At 38.6% G+C, this 18,029-nt stretch overlaps 4 protein-coding genes across 5 annotated transcripts; 3 read left to right on the forward strand and 1 right to left on the reverse strand.

Moving 5' to 3' along the window:
• Positions 1-643: 643 nt before the first annotated feature.
• snx21 (sorting nexin family member 21) lies at positions 644-5,251 on the reverse strand. The gene is given in 4 exon segments (XM_057319495.1): positions 644-2,731; positions 2,987-3,144; positions 4,073-4,352; positions 5,140-5,251. Coding segments are annotated over 3 exon segments (1,185 nt in total). The 5' UTR covers positions 4,335-4,352; positions 5,140-5,251; the 3' UTR covers positions 644-1,966.
• A 377-nt stretch (positions 5,252-5,628) lies between these two features.
• Positions 5,629-8,519, forward strand: haus8 (HAUS augmin like complex subunit 8). The gene is made up of 10 exons (XM_057319753.1): positions 5,629-5,747; positions 5,898-5,959; positions 6,043-6,101; positions 6,198-6,330; positions 6,545-6,652; positions 6,727-6,818; positions 6,921-7,079; positions 7,163-7,304; positions 7,649-7,790; positions 7,922-8,519. Exons 1-10 carry the CDS (start codon positions 5,692-5,694, stop codon positions 8,049-8,051), a joined length of 1,083 nt encoding a protein of 360 aa, XP_057175736.1. The 5' UTR covers positions 5,629-5,691; the 3' UTR covers positions 8,052-8,519.
• A 304-nt stretch (positions 8,520-8,823) lies between these two features.
• sac3d1 (SAC3 domain containing 1) lies at positions 8,824-11,072 on the forward strand. Its single transcript, XM_057319537.1, has 4 exons — positions 8,824-8,849; positions 9,500-9,872; positions 10,071-10,347; positions 10,483-11,072. The coding sequence occupies exons 1-4, from the start codon at positions 8,839-8,841 to the stop codon at positions 10,944-10,946; spliced, it is 1,125 nt and encodes a 374-aa protein (XP_057175520.1). The 5' UTR covers positions 8,824-8,838; the 3' UTR covers positions 10,947-11,072.
• A 644-nt stretch (positions 11,073-11,716) lies between these two features.
• On the forward strand, positions 11,717-18,029 carry mrgbp (MRG/MORF4L binding protein). Of its 2 annotated transcripts, XM_057363365.1 has the most exons (6): positions 11,717-11,930; positions 12,625-12,746; positions 12,835-12,916; positions 13,166-13,240; positions 13,442-13,478; positions 17,187-17,388. In XM_057363365.1, exons 1-6 carry the CDS (start codon positions 11,801-11,803, stop codon positions 17,266-17,268), a joined length of 528 nt encoding a protein of 175 aa, XP_057219348.1. In that variant the 5' UTR covers positions 11,717-11,800; the 3' UTR covers positions 17,269-17,388. The 2 variants fall into 2 exon arrangements, with proteins under 2 accessions (XP_057219348.1, XP_057219347.1); XM_057363364.1 differs by lacking the exon at positions 13,442-13,478 and having other exon boundaries at positions 11,725-11,930; positions 17,187-18,029.

Raw genomic sequence — 18,029 nt, forward strand, 5'->3', positions numbered from 1 at the left:
AACTGGCTTTTCAGTGAGATGAGCTTTGTAAAATAATCTGCGTTTCAGAGAGGCGGGGCTAAAAGGAGATACAAACATGCACGCTATGTGGAAAATACAGAGTTTTTGAACCTTAAATTGTGTATACACATTGCATTACATCTAAAACAAACGAAAATAAAACGAATAATATTCGTTTAAGCCGTGTCATATGACCCCTTTAAAACAATAAACCTTTAAAATTATCCACCTAAATAAGCAGTCTCTCTGTCTCCTCTTCTCTTTATATACATTAATTTGTACATTTAGGTTTGCTGTTAACAACTACATTAAATACATTTATTTTACCTTACCATGAAAAAATACTGATACTTATTCAAATACTGATACATTAGTATTAAAAGTAATATATAACAGTGACAGCAATAAAATAATTATGATCTCATTTTATCAAAGGTGGTACTTTATCTGAAAAGTTTGAGAATCAGTTACTGTATTTAAAGCATGCAGTATATTTCGATGACATCTGTAAACATTGCATTTTACACAATATATGATTATTGTTATAAGTTAAAATGTATTCACTTGCTGCCGTCTTCATGGACAATAACAGAAACAAAAGAAATGGCATTGGCATTGCCAGGGCATCTTGTGTCACACATCTGATTGGGATTGGGAGATTGGGCTTCCATGTGTAACGTAGTTACATTCTCTATAGCAAATAATTATAGTTTTTCATTGAAATGTAAAGAATAAAAAGAATAACATTAGTTCATGTCAATCTGTGAAGCAGTTTTTAAAATGACATTTATTAATATTGTATCATATTAAAACATTCAAATGTACATGTAGTTATTTAATTTCATGCTCAAATACTCAGCTTTCCCTTTTATAATAAGACACAAGAACATCCTACAGTACTCTCTATTGCCATCCTGATCATCTCTGCACTTGAATGTGAGTTTACTCTGGAATTAAAAGGAGAGCAGAACATGTTCAAAGTGCTGTGCAAAATATTTGATAGTAAATACTATACTGACCTAATGTGAATTTACCAGCAATTTTGGTAATTAGCTAAATTCAGTGCATAAAAGTGTTTTTCAATAATTTGAATAAAAAATCTGCAAGCATTTATTAAATCTACTTTTGAAAAAAGGGCAGATTTGTCAAAAACGAGAAAATGGCTTGGTGCCAAAATATATAATGATTCAACTCTATCCAACAAAAATAAATAAATACATAAAACCCATTTAAAATTTAGTAAGCAAACCAGAAGGGAAAATGTTATTTGTATCAAAAAGTTTAAAAATTAAAAGATTTCTTCCATCTTTATATTTTAAAATATATATGCAATACTGATGGGTTGATGCATTCTAAAATATCAATTTTGATAAGGCCAAATTACATTGAAATGGTCTGTTGACATAAAGCGATCGTGTGCATACATAAAAAACATAGCTGTTCTAAAAAGCTGCAAGTGTAGTGTTACATGCATAAATGTCTAGCTGTATTTTGTGCCTTTAAAGGATTTATTTCGTTCACTTAACTGCTAGTGAGTCAAAGGCAACTGAATGTAAACATAAATGTAGTTTAGAGTCATTTCTGCTCACCCTGACTGCATAGGGTTCAAGGCAACACATGCTATTTAAAGCAATGGATATTAGTGGTGTTAAAATTGAGGCTACTTTTATTGCTGTCACAAGCATTGTCTGAGTGTTGTTTAAGGCAAACGTAAGGCACAAATATATTGTAACTCTACTAAGTGGTTCCAAATGTTTTGCGAGTTTCACCAAAACCCAGTGAAAATGATAAAATGTGCCCATGTGCCCTTTAAAATGATTGTTCTAGGCAACTTGTGCATTATATGAGTTAGTATTAATTCCACAGGATTTCTTCGCACACTATCATACATATTGCTTTCAAAAACATCATAACTGCGAACAGTAACGTAAAAAAAAACAATCCCTAACATCCTACACCCGAATGCCTATGAGGCATCTTCACTTTTGCTCTTAGCCCTAACCGCCCCCTCGCTGTCCTCAATGCTTTCTTTAATTAAACACTCCTTTAAGTTGGGTTGACTCCCAGTATCAATCCCCTGCTCCTGAATCTCCTGCAGTAGAGCCTCCCAGCGTCTCTTGTCCTTTGAGATCTTCCAGGACAGTCTAACGTTACACTGAAGAAGAGGGATGAGCAGAGGATGCAACTGGTGTTGCTGCAAGGCCTCCTGGGAAGGCGCCAGATCCTGCAGGGCTCGGTCTCAGTGTTCCTGAGCCTCACTAAGCTGTTCTACATCCTGGAAGCAGCTGACCAAAGCAGAGAGCGTGAAGAACCAATGAACCCTCTGGAAATGGTTTTGCTGGAGGAGTTGATGACATCCTAACTTCTCCTGGAGTCTCAGAGCATTGAGAAGAGAACCCAGGGATTCTTGGTAGCGGCCCACGCGCATCAGCATCTGGCCAGCACGTAGATCGCCCAGGTAGAAGAACTCAACAAATGTGGGTGTGGTCCGTAGTTCTGGAAGGGAGTACAGGTGGCTCAAGTATTGCTCAAAGGCCCGGCTGCGCTTGGCAATGGTCTCGGCGACAAAGTTTTTGCGCAGCTTTTTGCGAGGGAAGTAAACGCCGTCCATCTCGTCCCCGTGACGGCGACGCAAGCGGCTGTGTAGCCGTTCGAAGTCGGTGTAGCGGCGCGTGATGACTGCGGGAGTTTTGTCGAACGTGCCAGAATGGATGACGTGAATGGTGTAAAGCTACAGAAAAAGAACTCGTAAGTAGGTAGTTGACAATTTACAAAGAAAAAGTTGAATCACATTCTTTAAAAATAACATTGTATTTTAAATTTAGTCTAGGAGGTATAAATTAATAGTAATTTGCCATCTACCAAAATACAAACGTACAAATATAGAACAATTTTGGGGGTTTTTGATGGTGGTAAATTCCAAACCATCTATCACCAGCTAAAAATAAAAAACTCAATGGTTTACACTTGTGGTTAGGGTACTTACCACATACTTGGAATTTGTCTCATGAACAACACTAGCGTCAGTCACTTCAAAAATGACTTTTTCGGGAATACAGCGAGCTCTTGAGGCCCGCCAGTTTTCTTGTAGTTGTCTGGTGATCATGTTAGAGCCTTTTGGGGAAGGACCCATAGGGCTAGCATCTGTAGACCAAAGACAAAATCAACTGAACTGAAATAGTTCCCATAACCAAATAGCTGAAGTGAAAATTATTCAATCATCATAATTTCACCAATGTATTATTTTTTCTTTTTTTAAGATCTATACTTAGCTCTTTCTGTACAAGGACAGCCCATAACCATAAAGGATCGGTATGCTCTATAGCAACTCCTCTAAAACCCAAACTTTGTGTGAGTAACATTAAAAACCATCAGCCCACAAACTGTAAGGTGTCACACAGACTTTGTGTGTAACACCTTAAATTTGTGTTTCTCACATAGTGCATGGTTTCAGAAGAATAAAGTCAATATGAAACACTTTTAAAATCCCTGCGAACCCGAACCAGTACTATGACATTTTTCCAAGTAATAAATGAGAAAAATAGAGGCGGAAGCTTGTTTTTGTGAATTGACTGGATCTTGAAAAGTACTTCATTCAGAAAAGGAAGTTGCTGAGAAGTTAACAATCGTTCTGCCGAAGCCCTCAAAGTGACATCATCAGAAAAAGATTTCCATTTTAGAGCAGAATTACATTTTCGGATTAAAAAGGCATCGTGGATTAACTTCACCACAAACTTCACTTTCACTACTACAAACTAGTAATAATGTGTGCACCACCAATTCACTTGCATTGGTTTTGTATCCATACAATAGAAGTGAATGGGTGCTGGCACTGTTCGGTTACCAACTGTCTTCAAAATAGCTTATTTTGTGTTTTGGGGAAGAAATAAAGTCACACAGGTTTAAAATGACAAGAGGGTGAGTAAATGATGACATAAATTTAATTTTTGGGTGAACTATCACTTTTACTCTATTAGTTGTTGTAGGGTGTGTCATAATTAATTTATTAACAACTCATATTGCTTACAACAATAATATTATTGACATTATATAGAATAAAATTGAGGACTACCTGTGCTACTACAGGCATTATCCAGAGACTCCCCAAAAAAGTCAGAATCACTGTCTGGTCCTGATGCATCGCCAGCATCCTCTGATTCAAGAACCCCATCGCCCTCAAAGCACAGGGTACCACTGAGCCTGGCCGAGACGCAGTCTGTATCATCCTCAAGTTCTGAACTTTCTGGAAAGTCATCTTTTCCGTCCGTCTCAGAAGGTAGCTCTCCTTCCTTGAATAATGTACGGCGAAGTCTGTCGAATAGTTTAGAGGCCATCCCAGCTGTTCTCCAACCCTGCAACATAAAAAAATTCCACAATGAGTTGCAGTACAGAGCATTCTTCAATCTATAACAATGTAAAGCTGTGACATTACTCCAAGCAGATTCTTTATGAGAAAGGACTGAATAAAGCCAGTGAGATGGAGCGTCCCTGAGGAGTAATGGAAACACTGTAACTTCACACCACTCATGAACTTTCATTGAGCTGTGAAACTAGAGAGTAAACCTTGAGGGAAACTGATCTGTGACATAAATATTTATTCATTTTAGAGGGGTTTGGAAAAGGCGCCCAAAAGCATTTAACTGATGTTATTTCATGGAGGAAATAACAAATATTTATCTTCATAGGAGGATCAACACTCAACCCCCCCAACACACACACACACACACACATTCTTACACTTTACGGACAGAAAGTTGATCCACACCCAACTCCACCCAAGTTGATATTTTTGTCTCTTACATCAATTTACAATTTCCACAAACAACTTTTATACAGACTTTTTTGTGAAGACTTGGCTAGTAGTTAAAGTTGGAGAGATCAGTTTTTAGCTTGCTACGTGCTAATAACATTGACACGCTGTATCAACAGCACTTCCACAAACTACACCGAGAGAAAATTACAGTAATTTAACTAAAACATATTTCAAAGCCACCGAACCTCCGATAAACAGCACTGAAAAGTAGCCTTTTAAAGGGTTAGTAAACTTGCTGCACTTGCTTGCTAACTATGGCTAATCTAGCATCACACTTTTTATAACTTTAGAAAAACGAAACACATGAATATTAATTTTGTACTTACCAGAGTTACAGACCTCTAAACTGCATACGATCAGCTCCTCATGGCGCGAGATAAAACATGTTTAAGTATAAAGAAATATGGAAGTTGTTGTGATCTAGTTAGCACATTGAAGTGGGCGGACACAACTTACTGACAACCACAACCCAAAATAAATTTAAAAAATGGATAATATGGACTTTAATTTATTAATACAAGTGTATTATATGTATTATATTATTGATTTTGTAACATGTGTACATTTTAATGATGAATTATTTAGTTTAATATTAAATGTATTAAACTTAATAAATATTAAATTTAAACATGTAATTTATTTTAAATGACAAAAAGCTCATTTATTAATATGACAAAAAAAACAATTTCGCAGTACAAAAGTTTTTGTTTAATTTATGTAGTGGTAGTATTTTTACCACTTTCTTGACGTTTAATTACACACCAGTTCAGCAGGGGGCGCTCAGTTGTGCTTATGTGCTATGTTTGTAGCGCAGAGGAAGAAAAGACCGCGAGTTAAATTTTATTTATCTTCTGAAACATTGGCCTTGGTGTTGCATAATGGCATCTAAAAAGCCCCAAACTTTACGGAAAATTTCTTCGAGTGACCCAAAAAAGTAAGACTGGTTTAAATTGTAATATATATATATTATATTATACTATATATGTAAAGTGAAAGTGTAAAGTTGCTTCTGTTTCAGTGATCAGAGATATAAGTTATATGTACAAAAATGTTGAAATTTATACAGCATCTGTCTGTATTTCAGTTTATCAACTGACAATGAGGTCAACAGTGGAAATAACAGTGGTGCGAGGAGGAAAACCAAAAGTAAGAGCATCTGATCTTATGATCTCCATTATCAAATGTTATAACTTGTAGTAACACTTTCATCTGATATGACTGATTATTAGCATCTGGCACAATTGTGAAGTCCAGGTACATGCAAACTGAACCAAAGGCTCCTGCAAAGGTAATTGACTGTAGTAATGGATGAGAGTGATATTTTTTAGTTTCATTTCACTATGATACCCATCAGAACTAATGTTACATATTGTGATGTCTGTAGAACAGTGCACAACAGCAGTCAATCCTGCAGCCTCCCAGACCTTCCTCTCCCAGAGTAGGTGGCACACGAAAACCAAGAGAAGGCGCACCATCAAGACGCACACTTAGTGTTCTAGCAGACAAGAACTCTCCATGTGAGCTTATGGCTATACCACCATTTCAGCAGTACATTTGTAAAAAAAAAGATTTAAATCAAATTTAGATTTAAATCCACTGTTCTTTGGGAACTCTTTGTTTATTATAATAATTGTTTTACAAGATTTTCTTATTAGATAAGAATCTTATAAGATTCTTAACATGTCATGATTGCTGAGGAGCAGCATATTGAGTAAACATTTCTTCCGGCAGTGATTACCAGCATTCTGGAGTCCTCAAATTTGGGAAGAAATGTCTTGCAGTCAACTGTGTTGGATGGCCACTGTATATGTCCAGATTTTGATGTCTCTGTCATCAAAGGTGTGGTACTAATCTAATTTGGTGTAATACAATTGTCCATAAACCTGCTTGTGTAACAAGTCACTACTTTCCAGATAAAGCTGCTCCTCCAAGCACAGCGGACATTAAAAATGATGAAAGGGCCATGGCGATGGAGACGTTTTTATTGGCCTTTCTCACTGCTAAGGTCTGAGCTAACCTCTATTTACTGTTTTTCTCCACTTTTTCATGTTATTTTTGTGTCAGGATTGCTTGTTTGAAGTCTTTTCGCATTTTTTACTTTATCTAGATTGAGCATAAGAATCAAACACTGAGAGAGGAGGCAGAGATGAATATTCTGACTGTCATGGAGAAAGAACAGCAGTTGCGCTTGCAAGTTCATCGCATGAAACGACAGTATCTTGTCCTGGAGAAGCAGAAACAGCTCAACAGTTTACTGGATTTGCAGGTTATTTTTGCGTATTTAACAGGATTTCTTTAGAATGTTTGTGTTTATATGCTTCCTCTTTGAGTTTCTCCTTCCTTTTGCAGATTGAGGCTTTAGGTTCTGTTGCTGCCACAGCAAACAAGTTTTCAGAGGAGTATAAGTCATTTGCAACAGCCATTGATGCCACAAGGCATAAGCTACCCATAAAGAACGTGCAGATTGGAGAGAACGCCGGACATTTCTTAGGTGTGTGAGATTTTTCTTATTAAAGAGTACAGAAACTTAAATGGTTGTCTATTGTCTACTGTATATGCGTTTAACACGGCTATTGCATTTAGCCATTTTTTCCGACTGTTAGTTGGTAGTTCAGAGTTTTACATGTCCTGCAAACATTTTTATTAGCTTCCAACTATATATTTTAATATTTGTAAGAAAAATGTTGCAATTACTTATATTTGAATGTGCAGTGGTTTTGGGAAAAGTCCTGAATAAGGCAGGTGTGCCCTCTTGTGGTGGTTTCCAAAAATTATGTTAAAAACACTTAACCTAACCTCAATGCATTCATTGAAAAAAATATTTGTCTTACACAGCCAAAGCAGTCGGATATCTGAATCAGAGTGAGCGTGTCTTGCAGCAGTATACACGGGGCATTTCCACTGATAGTGAGGCATCAGCAGAATGTCTTGGAGAAATGAAAAATTCAGCACATGAGATCAGCAAACAATTGACAAGGTGAAAGTGTATATTGATAAACATATGAGAGGCTTTGTTTGTGGACCGTAGCACTGAAAGCTGTACTTTCAAAAATCATGTCAGATAGTCTCTGTTCTTATACAAATGTATGCTTTATATTTTCTTAAAAGGACTTTTTCTGAACTTCTGGAGGTGTCTTCGTTAGTAAGCCGTGAGACGGTTTTGATCCAGCAATCACTGGAGGAAGACCAGATTGGACAGGGCACGGCTCAGACTCTCTTCTGTCCCTCCATGTCATGATATGGTTTATGAATATTTATACATGTACAGAGAAAGAATTCAATGTTATTTTGATTACATCTTTGTGTCTAGTTTGTCAGACGTTCTTACAAATTTCTGTTACTTCTTTGAAATAACTTTATTATGTAATCATTAATTAGGATTGTCGAGATAAAGCTGTGAATGTTTTAATAAATTCAATTTAGTTTTTTTATATATACAATAACAAGAGTTTTTTCCAACATCTTGGAAAACAATAAATGTACGTCCTTTTGAATTCATTTTTACAGCATTATTTAAAGTCAAACTGAGAATAACATTCGCATTACACTGTATGATAAATATAATCTATCACTGTCTGCATTGCTGTTCTTATTTAATTATTCATTTTAGAGGCCTTACACATTACTAAAACGAATTCATTTGCCATATGATTTATCTAATAGTCTTTACATGTTTTCATGAGGTAAAATATAATGTTCCATTTGTACAAAGGTAAAAAAATTAAAACATGAAAAAAGTGACAGTCTTTTAATTATTTTAGGGTTGTATTTACTGTTTCCATTCTCTGCTCATTTCTTTTCATAAAAACTAGTATCTAAACAAAACGTTTACTCATAATAAGAACATTACATACATACAAAAAAAATTATTCATTTTATGATCAAGCTGTAATGTTTCAAGCGTAATGTAGCTTTAATCGGATATGACATCATGGTTCAAGAAAACAGGCGGCCAATCAGAGATGTCGTTGCTGCAAGTGACGTATGATCGCTTGGGTTACACCCAATCAAAGAACGGGACAACCATGAGTAACGCGTGAGTGTCCGTGTTTCTTGTTTTTATTTTGATATATGCAAGATTTTATAACTTTAGCATTTTTTTGACATATCAATCAAATCGTTGTTCATTGTAAAACAGGTCGAATGTCTGAAAATACGAAGAGTATATCTAACGTAGTCATAATTGGACTAAACCATGGGCTAATGGCATGACTGTTGGTACAAAGCACATATAAGTTAATAGTTAATGTACATTAACGAATGGACATTCTCCCACCGATTTACGTGCACGTGGCAGCTCGTTTATAGTTGCAATTAACGGCAATTTTACGAACATCTTTTTTACATGTCCTTATTTGTATATATATTTAATCTGTATTTTTACGTTCTACTGTCAGTGTTAGTGTTATCTGTATGCACCAAGGGTCTGAGAGTAACGCAATTTCAATTCTCTACATGTATGTGCTGTACATGTGGCAGAATTGACAATAAAGCAGACTTTGACTAGTTAAATTCCTGGAACAGAAATGTTCTCTGCATTTTCAGACAGATACATAAAATGTTTTAAATGCATATAACTATTAAGAGTCAGGTGAGAATGGTTCTGCTGAATCTGCCAACTTATATAGCAAATGTCACAACCTCTTTGAACGTCATCACAAATTGTATTTCTTGTCTAATGTTTAGGTGGCCTCATCCTAGGAGGGGCAGAGGGCACAGGCATAAGGATCAGGACAGAGCGAACAGGGAACAGGCCGTTGAGCAGAAGGTCAAAGACCCAGTGCCCCATGGCATCTGTATGACTATGTGCCCTGCCAATGAATTACGCCAGCGAAAGGCACAAAACAGACTGCACAAATTTGAGATGGTGCCTGGCACAGAACGGGATCGCTTGCCTCGTGCCGATGTCTTGTGTGCTGTCAAAGAATACTCGCGACCCGCTGCGGGAAAAGACTCCACGCGACCCAGTGACCTTCGACCTTCATCTGCGCTTTTAAAGACTGTGTGTTACTTAGTAGATGACATTGCAGCTTCTAAAACATTTCAGCCGTGGACTGAGGTATGGACTAGTGGCATCTTGTTATGCTTTTAAGGTTGAATCCATAACTGAAATAGCGGACTTATCTTAAAGTCAGCATGAAATCCGTATTGACCTTTTTTTATTTGAATAATCAAATTTTCTCATCTCACTGTGAATGCTTCCATATTGCACATTATTCAAGATCAAATATGTTGTTTTGTACATTTATTCCCACAGGTGTATAGTTTTGTTTTTGACCGTCTGCGTAGCGTACGGCAAGACATGATTATCCAGCGTCTGTCTGGGCCGGAATGTGTGACTATGCTAGAGAAAAGTGTGCGCTTCCTCCTCTACGCATCTTACAGGCTCTGTGGACAGCCACTTCAGTACTTTGACCCGCGTATCAATGACACTCACCTGCAGGAAACTTTAAGCTGGCTGCTAGAGTGCTACAGAGAAGGAAAGCACCAGCATCAGGAGGCGTTCCAGGCCTTGAGTCTGCTCTATAACCTGGGTGAGTTAATACTAAAAGACACTAATACTGTAGCTAACATAGATATCGAACATCATATAAATACTGTATGTCCTCAAAAACCCATTCACATTAAATAAACATTTACATTATAAATCTACACATGATACGTAACAGGGTCATTTCACACCATGCAACATGCACTTCAGCTGCCTGAGCGAATACGCCACTCTCCAGCGGTTCAGCTGGCTCTGGCTGTGAGCAGGGCTCATACGGAGGGCAACCCAGTTCGGTTTCTCCGCCTGGCCCAGAGACTGGATTTCATGCAGGTCTGTGCCCTCCACAGACACCTCTTGTCCTGCAGGAGAGATCTGCTCCTGCTGTACAGCCACGGCTACAACAGCCACAACTGTCGCTACCCTCTCCAGAGACTGTCACGCCTCCTGTTTCTCAAAGAGCCGCTGGCTGCTGAACTTTGCCAGGTGCACGGTGTTAACATCAGCAGAGAATGGGTCATCTTCTCCAAAAACTCTTTCACTGAAAGTCCATCTGGGGATCTGCAGTGCAGGCATATGCATGAGCCGGTAGATGACGAGAAGTGGAACTGTAATTCTGATGGCATTATTCATAGCTGTGACTGAAACCTTTATTTGTAGAAGGGATTGGTCAGCACAGCAGTATTTTATTTGTGGGGGGAAATCATGTTTTAGAGCCTTTCCTAGTTTCTAATAAAGAACAAGACGTTTCAATAAAGTTTTTGTGTAATTAATTATCTCTTTATGTGTATAATGTCCTGCAATAACTTATTGTGAACAGATACTATTAATAATAATGAGTTTGGTGCTCTCAACACGCCCGTAAGTGGTCATGTGTATGTTATCTGATCTGATTTTTATTACTGTAATTAACTGCATTTTCAAACAGAAATGGTTATGTGATATCAGACGATCCAGAGAGATATCAGAGAGAATTCCGCAATCCGCATCTAGTTTTATGTGTTCTAGTTGTATGTGTCTAGTTTCACTCATAAAAGACTAAAACTAAGTACAACAGCGGTGCGCCATTGATTAACGTCACACACAAACAAGCACAACGACACGCACTTCACACAAAAAATCAGCTGTCTAATACTCCTGACAAACTATTTAGCACGCGTGCTACACTCAATAATCGCATAGACTTGCACTGTACAGCCCATATTGACACACGATCCAGCATGCGGTATTTATTTTAATGTAACGTTACTAATGTAACTTAATATAATTGCACGAATTTTTTTGTATAATAGCAAGTTACATGACTATTTCATCTGTCACAGGAATCTGGTTAACTACATGCAGTACAGTTGTGCTTGATATATGACTAGGAAGGAACACCGCAGGGAAAGGCAGCAAGGTTTGTTTACGTTACACCGGAAGTTCCTCCCGTTATTCGCGCAAGCTAGCCCTACTTGCAGCAGTGCGGCGTCTGTCACTGTCTGTGTTAGCGGAGAAACATGGGCGAAGCAGAGATAGTGCCATCGGACGAAAAGCAAGCTGAAATCTGTACCCCTGATGAATCAATTGTATGGAGTCAAGAGGTTGAAGTGTGTCTTTTTCACGCCATGTTGGGTCATAAACCTGTAGGTAAGATGTAATGATATGAATAACAGGCCTTTGTCGTCCAGTTATATTGACTGCACGTGAGACGGAATACCACATCGTAAATAAGACATGTACTCGTTTCTTCCTCATAATCGTGAAACCAATTAATAGAAAATGTATTATGCAATGGGTAAGATATGAGTCGTGTGTTATTGCATGAAGTATTTTAAATGTTAGCTTCATCGCCTTTGACACCCAGTTGTTTAGGCTCAGGTAATGTAACGGGTATTTGTAGGGCTTTCTTACAGACCTAAGGAATAATATCGGGCAAAAATAAATTATATTATCATGTTCGACGCTAAATAGTAAATAATTTAGTTATAAAGGCAGTAACTTACCGTGTATGCATTTGTTTTGTTCGCAGCCCTGCTAGCAAACATTAGCTGCGCTGCTAACTAGCACGATGGCTAGGCTAACCCTTATGAAAGTAAACCATTGTTTTGTTGTAGTAAAAGTGTAGTTACCATGTTTTTTGCCACCAGATTGATTGCTATTTGTATAACCAAAAGTATACTAAAATCACCATGATTAAATTGGGGTTATTATGATGAAACCCGAGTACATTTTCTGGTTACTATGGTTTAACTACTAGCTTTCGTGGTTCATTTCCTTAAGGTTGTTTATAATAACAACTCTGTTTTTTGTGTGTGTGTGACCAATTGTGTCGTATTTGCAGGGGTGAATCGTCATTTTCACATGATCTGTATTCGTGATAAATTCAGTCAGAATATCGGCAGACAGGTGTCATCTAAAGTCATCTGGGATCATCTCAGCACCATGTATGACATGCAGGCACTGGTAAGACACTTGTGTACCTGTTTAATTTCTTCTAAAACATATGCAGAAAATGAAAAAACTCACCATTGAATTGTGTTTTATACCACAGCACGAATCAGAAATACTCCCCTTTCCCAACTCAGAAAAAAGCTTTGTGCTGCCCGAAGAGATCATACAAGATGTTAAAGAAGGTGAGATTCTTTTACCTCCGTTTGCGTCTATTGCAGAAATGACAGGAATGTATTTTTGTAGTAAAAACTTATTAACCACATTGTTATGGTCTCACCACAATAACCATAGTTTAACCATGGTATTTGTAGTTAAACTATGGTAATACAAATAATATTTAGTCTGCCAAAAACAAGCTCACTACATTTCTACTCAAATAAAACCATGATTAATGTTCCTGCAGGTCAGTAAATGCTCTTGTTTTTATACAGGTAAAGTGGCATCTGAAGATGATGCAAAGGAAGACATCAAAGAGGAGAGCGACCCTCCCACCACGCACGAAGAAGGTTCTCTCTTCCTCTTCCGTTTCTGTCACGTACACACTCCTTACCTTTTCTTTCCCTGTCTTTCTCCTCTTCTCTCTCTTTCCTTGACGTAAGCCGTCAATTAAAGCCTGCGTCAATGCATCACTTTTATTCTGGATCGTTCTCCCGTTGGCGTGTAGCTCAGCGTGGCTCACACTGGTCATTTGTGTCTCATTTTTAAAGGTCTGGGTCCCAGTATGGCTGGCCAGGATTTTGCGAGGTATGGACAGAAGAAAACGTTTCGCTCTGTTCCAAAACTCCAGCTTGAGCTCAGTACAGACCAGCTCATTACCAGAGGCCTCTGTAGACAACATTCAGAGACCTCTGACCATGTGCGTCTCTCTCTTTCGTCTAGTCTTTCTTTCGCTATCTTTTCTCTTTCTCTTTTTTTTGTTTTGTTTGTGTGTTCAGTACACTGCGGCGTATTATTCTGTATGTATGTTTGTATGTGTGTGAGTGGGGTGAGGTGTGTTGAAGCATGGCATGTTGAGGGTTTGTGTTCTTGACACTGACAGATGTGTTTAACAACGATAGCTTTATAGTTCCTTGCACAAAGGTTCACCAATCTTTCAGAAATGTCTAGTAGCGAGGTTGAAGAAATAAAAGGCACCTTAAATTTGAAAATGCCTTAAATTTAGTTTAAAAGGGGATGTTTTTAGTTTTCTTGTCAGAGAAGTGCATCTATGGAACCTCATCGTGCTGCCTAGAGAGGCAGCTTACTAGCCCAGGTGAATAAAGTACACTATAATGCACTAAAATGTGTTTAAAGTGTACCATTTCATGCACTAATTTTGTACTTGACGTACAAAAAAGGTATTTTTAGTAGTTCTTAAAGGTGCAGTGAACTGGCCGTTTTTATTGTTTTTTACTATTGTCTGATGTCTACTTATGACGTTTGTGTGGTTTTTACATTCGAAAACATCAAAATCAGTAAGTTATAGACTATTTTCTACCCTGGTTTTGAGGCCGGCTGGAGAAACGCTCGGTTTTTAAGGGCGGGCCGCATAGAAGACTTGGACGTAAACGCCCACTGCTGTGATTGGATAGCAGCTTGCGTAGTTGACTTAGTTGGAGCCTTCTGTGAATTTGGTTAGACACGTAACGTGAGTTTACTCAAATTTACGGACTTATTTCCCGGATGTGATGGCAAGGCTTTGCGTATAGTTTGTATAGCCCATAGTTGTATGGTGTTTAGTGATATATGACCGTACATGTCAGCATTTAAGACCCGCGAACCGGACAGAACATCACCGCGATCGCGGGTCTCAAATGTTATAGTTTTCATGATAAATAAACAAACGGTAGACTCCCGGCCAAAATGACCCAGCACCAGAAATAATATCAAAACTCTTCAAAACAGCCTCCATTATTCGCATACTGTGGATAAAACCTTGAAAAATGATATATGAGCCCGCCAAATCACAGAGATGCCGATTACAATTATTACAAATGACTAGAGGTCCCCAGGTAATACTATCAGGGTATGTCAAGCGATCTCTAACAAAGCAATAGTGACGCATAGTACAAATATGTTTTACTCACATAAGATTGCTGCGCCATTCCTATCGGATCCAATATTGACGGCACAGCACTGCTTTTTAATTTTAGTCTCTCCGCATAGACTTGTTCAAGGAATCCGCGTTGAAATGAAGTGAACAAACGCTCACTGTTTTCCCCACGTGAGCTGGAACGTCTTTAAAAATGAACTTGAACCACGCATTCCTGCTGTCGGAATCCGAAGGAAGGTTATGCAGCGACTGTGTTCTTCCGCAACCAGGCACTGCACAATATTTTGCGATCTTTAACGGCATGATGCTTACACTCGCTCTTTCTGGTTCCTTGCAGCTTGTGTTCAGTACTGTCATGTGCGAACCAGTGGGCGGGGCTAGAGAAGTAGGCGTTGATATTCTTCTGTGGAGGCGGTGTTCAACCTATCTATGACAGGTGCATTCCAGGACCTGGCGTTCGCTGAGCCTCGTGTCAATAACAGTTGTTATTTCAGTAACAAGGGCGTTTTCAGATCTGACACTTACAGGATGTTCGCTTGAATACAATTTGCTCTTATATAACAAAAGCTCGAGTTAAAATTGTGGTCCTAGTTCACTGCACCTTTAAGACAAACTTCATATTTGAAGAGACATCATTTTGAGACACCATGGATAGAATTTTTTTAGTATATTAAAGGGATAGTTCATCCAAAAATCAACTTTGTGTGATTTTTTTTACTCACCCACATGACGTTAAACATGTTTAGAGAACTTCCGGCGTCTTCGGAGCACAAATAGAAATATTTAGGTGACATCCGAGAGCTTACCAGGCCTCCTCATTGAAACCATGGTGTCAGTTTTTGCCAAGGTCCAGAAAAGTACTAAAGACATCGTTAAATTGGTCCATCCGCGCATACTGGCTCAGTTGAATTTTTTTGAATCGACGAGAATGCTTTGTGTGAAAAACAAACCAAAATACTGACTTTAATTAATATATTCTCCTCTGTCATGTCAGTGTATGGCGCGCGTCCACGAGAGCACTTTTTCATCTTCTGCATGTGAACACAGAGTTGCGCTTCCGCGTTGTGAGTCAGAGCGCCGGCATCCAATAGAGGCAAGCCCCATGCGGCGTTCGGTTCACAAACCTGTCTACTTTTGAAGTGTTCTCATCCAAGAAGAAGTGCTCTCGTGAACGCGCGCCATACACTGACAAGACAGAGGAGAATATATAGATTAAAGTTGGTATTTTGGTTTGTTTTTCGATTCAAAAATATTCAACTGAGCCAGTATGCTCGGATGGACCAATTTAACGATGTCTTTAGTACTTTTGTTGACCTTGGCAAAAACTGACACCATGATGTCTATGAGGAGGCCTGGAAATCTCTCGGATGTCACCTAAATATCTCTATTTGTGCTCCGAAGACGCCGGAAGTTCTCTAAACATGTTAAACATGTCATGTGGGTGAGTAAAAAATCACACAATGTTGATTTTTGGGTGAACTTCCACTTTAAGTACGAAATGAATATGTGACAATAGAGCACTTCAAGGACATCATGGAAGTGATTCTTTGGCCAAAAGTAGAAAAAATTAAATGTATAACAATAGCTTGTGAATTCACAATAATCGCGTAGTGCAAATCTAATATTGTGACAAAACTCAACTGCCCTTGAAAGAAATTCATTTTCAGATTTTGGAATATTGGTGGACTCATTGTGAGCAAATACTGGTTGTGTCTGTAGCTCATGTTCTAGGATTGAAAGTTTTTACTTTTCAGGCTGCAAACAAGAGACTAGTGTGTTGTACACTAGGCAGATACAGTATTACATTTGTTGAATGTAGGATTGTAAATATTTTATTGAAAATTGTTGTTATAATAATCGTGTTTATAAGAAAACTGAAAATACCTTGTCGGTATAGGAATATCACTCTTGATGTTAGGGATTGTATGAAGGGGCACTTCATACAACTAGTTGTGCAAAAATGGTTAGTAGAAAGCTCCATGCCAAAATCTTCAAAGTTGTCAAGTGGTGAAATAAACACACTGCAGTTCCATTTGATTCACCCAGCTGCCATGTTAAAATTGAAAGCGAGGCTCTGGTGGGAAGAAACCTGGAACTAAAGGTCAACAACAATACCTAGACTTCCAACCCATCGCAACTAATTTGCCACATTTTTCCACGTTTTACATCATAGATGAAAATTGCATGATTTTTTTATTCACAGATAAGATCAAAAATCCTATTGCTGCAGGTTGGTGATCCAGAGCGTTTTGTTTCCACTGGAGTCCCACTTTTGATTTCAACATGGCGGCTGTGTGAAATCAGTGTGTACTATATATAATATTAAACACGTAATAGTGATGTAAATCTATTTTGTTCTTTGTGTTTCCTTTTCCAACCCTTTTTCTTCCTGTTTCCTCCCTCCCCCATCTCTTTGTCAGGCAGCAATTCCTCCGTGAAGACGTCGGAGAGATCGGGCAGCGGGCGCGAGAAAGAGCGGGCCGAGAGGGGGGGCTCAGGTGAGACGGGCAGCGGGTCGTCAAAAGAAACAGTCGGGGAAAAGAGGAAGAGGAGCCGAGCCGTGGAGAAGGTGATGAACTCCAGCAACCCCTCCAGTCCGGGAGGAGCCAAGCGCCGCAGGACGTAGCAACAGCGGGACGTTTTGGGAAACCAGACGTTTGAATGGACTGACTGATCCGAAGGGTTGAGAGAGATTTGTAGCCAATGTTGGTCATAGTAGAGCCAATGTAAAAGTGAAAGTGACATGAAAGAAATGTGGGATGCTCGTGTGCGTTATCTGCAGTCCAGGGTTTCAAAGGTGCTCCTGTGCTTTATTCTCAGCTGTTCATGAGAAGGCAGCATTGAGAAAGAAAAGCCTTTGGTGGGTGTGAAGGGTCAGACTAGACCGGACAAGTACTGTATGATAAGCAACGTTAAGCTATCCTCAGCTGAGATTGAAAACAAAACAGAGCTGGGGCATGTTATGTATTTTATTTTGGGAGGACATTTTAAGTGGTGGTTTTATTTTTGTCATGGACCTCTTGGGTTAATCCAGAGAATTAACCAGTTTGTTTTGTGATTTTAGGATTACACGGCAGTCTAAATGATCTTTTGTGTCTTGTGTTATTATATGTATGAAACAACACATGATTCTGTTACTAAATGGCCACTGTTCAGATGCTTAGAAAATTGTTTCTGAGTCATGGCTGTTTGAGATATTTGACCGAATGTGTACACACACATCTGGTGTAATTCCCTAATAAAAAAGCGTTGTTCTGCTTTGA

Source organism: Triplophysa rosa, linkage group LG21 (assembly GCF_024868665.1).
Source record: "Triplophysa rosa linkage group LG21, Trosa_1v2, whole genome shotgun sequence".
Taxonomy (NCBI): domain Eukaryota; kingdom Metazoa; phylum Chordata; class Actinopteri; order Cypriniformes; family Nemacheilidae; genus Triplophysa; species Triplophysa rosa.

Bases quoted from the DNA above. Each gene is read 5' to 3' on its own strand.
- haus8 (XM_057319753.1), top strand. From the start codon at position 5,692: ATGGCATCTAAAAAGCCCCAAACTTTACGGAAAATTTCTTCGAGTGAC. The intron at 6,331-6,544 runs GTGAGCTTATGG...TTCTTCCGGCAG, and splicing joins AGCAGACAAGAACTCTCCAT to TGATTACCAGCATTCTGGAG. The intron at 6,819-6,920 runs GTCTGAGCTAAC...TACTTTATCTAG, and splicing joins TGGCCTTTCTCACTGCTAAG to ATTGAGCATAAGAATCAAAC.
- sac3d1 (XM_057319537.1), top strand. The intron at 9,873-10,070 runs GTATGGACTAGT...TTATTCCCACAG, and splicing joins CATTTCAGCCGTGGACTGAG to GTGTATAGTTTTGTTTTTGA. The intron at 10,348-10,482 runs GTGAGTTAATAC...GATACGTAACAG, and splicing joins GAGTCTGCTCTATAACCTGG to GGTCATTTCACACCATGCAA.
- mrgbp (XM_057363364.1), top strand. From the start codon at position 11,801: ATGGGCGAAGCAGAGATAGTGCCATCGGACGAAAAGCAAGCTGAAATC. The intron at 12,747-12,834 runs GTAAGACACTTG...TTTATACCACAG, and splicing joins TGTATGACATGCAGGCACTG to CACGAATCAGAAATACTCCC. The intron at 13,241-17,186 runs GTTCTCTCTTCC...TCTCTTTGTCAG, and splicing joins TCCCACCACGCACGAAGAAG to GCAGCAATTCCTCCGTGAAG.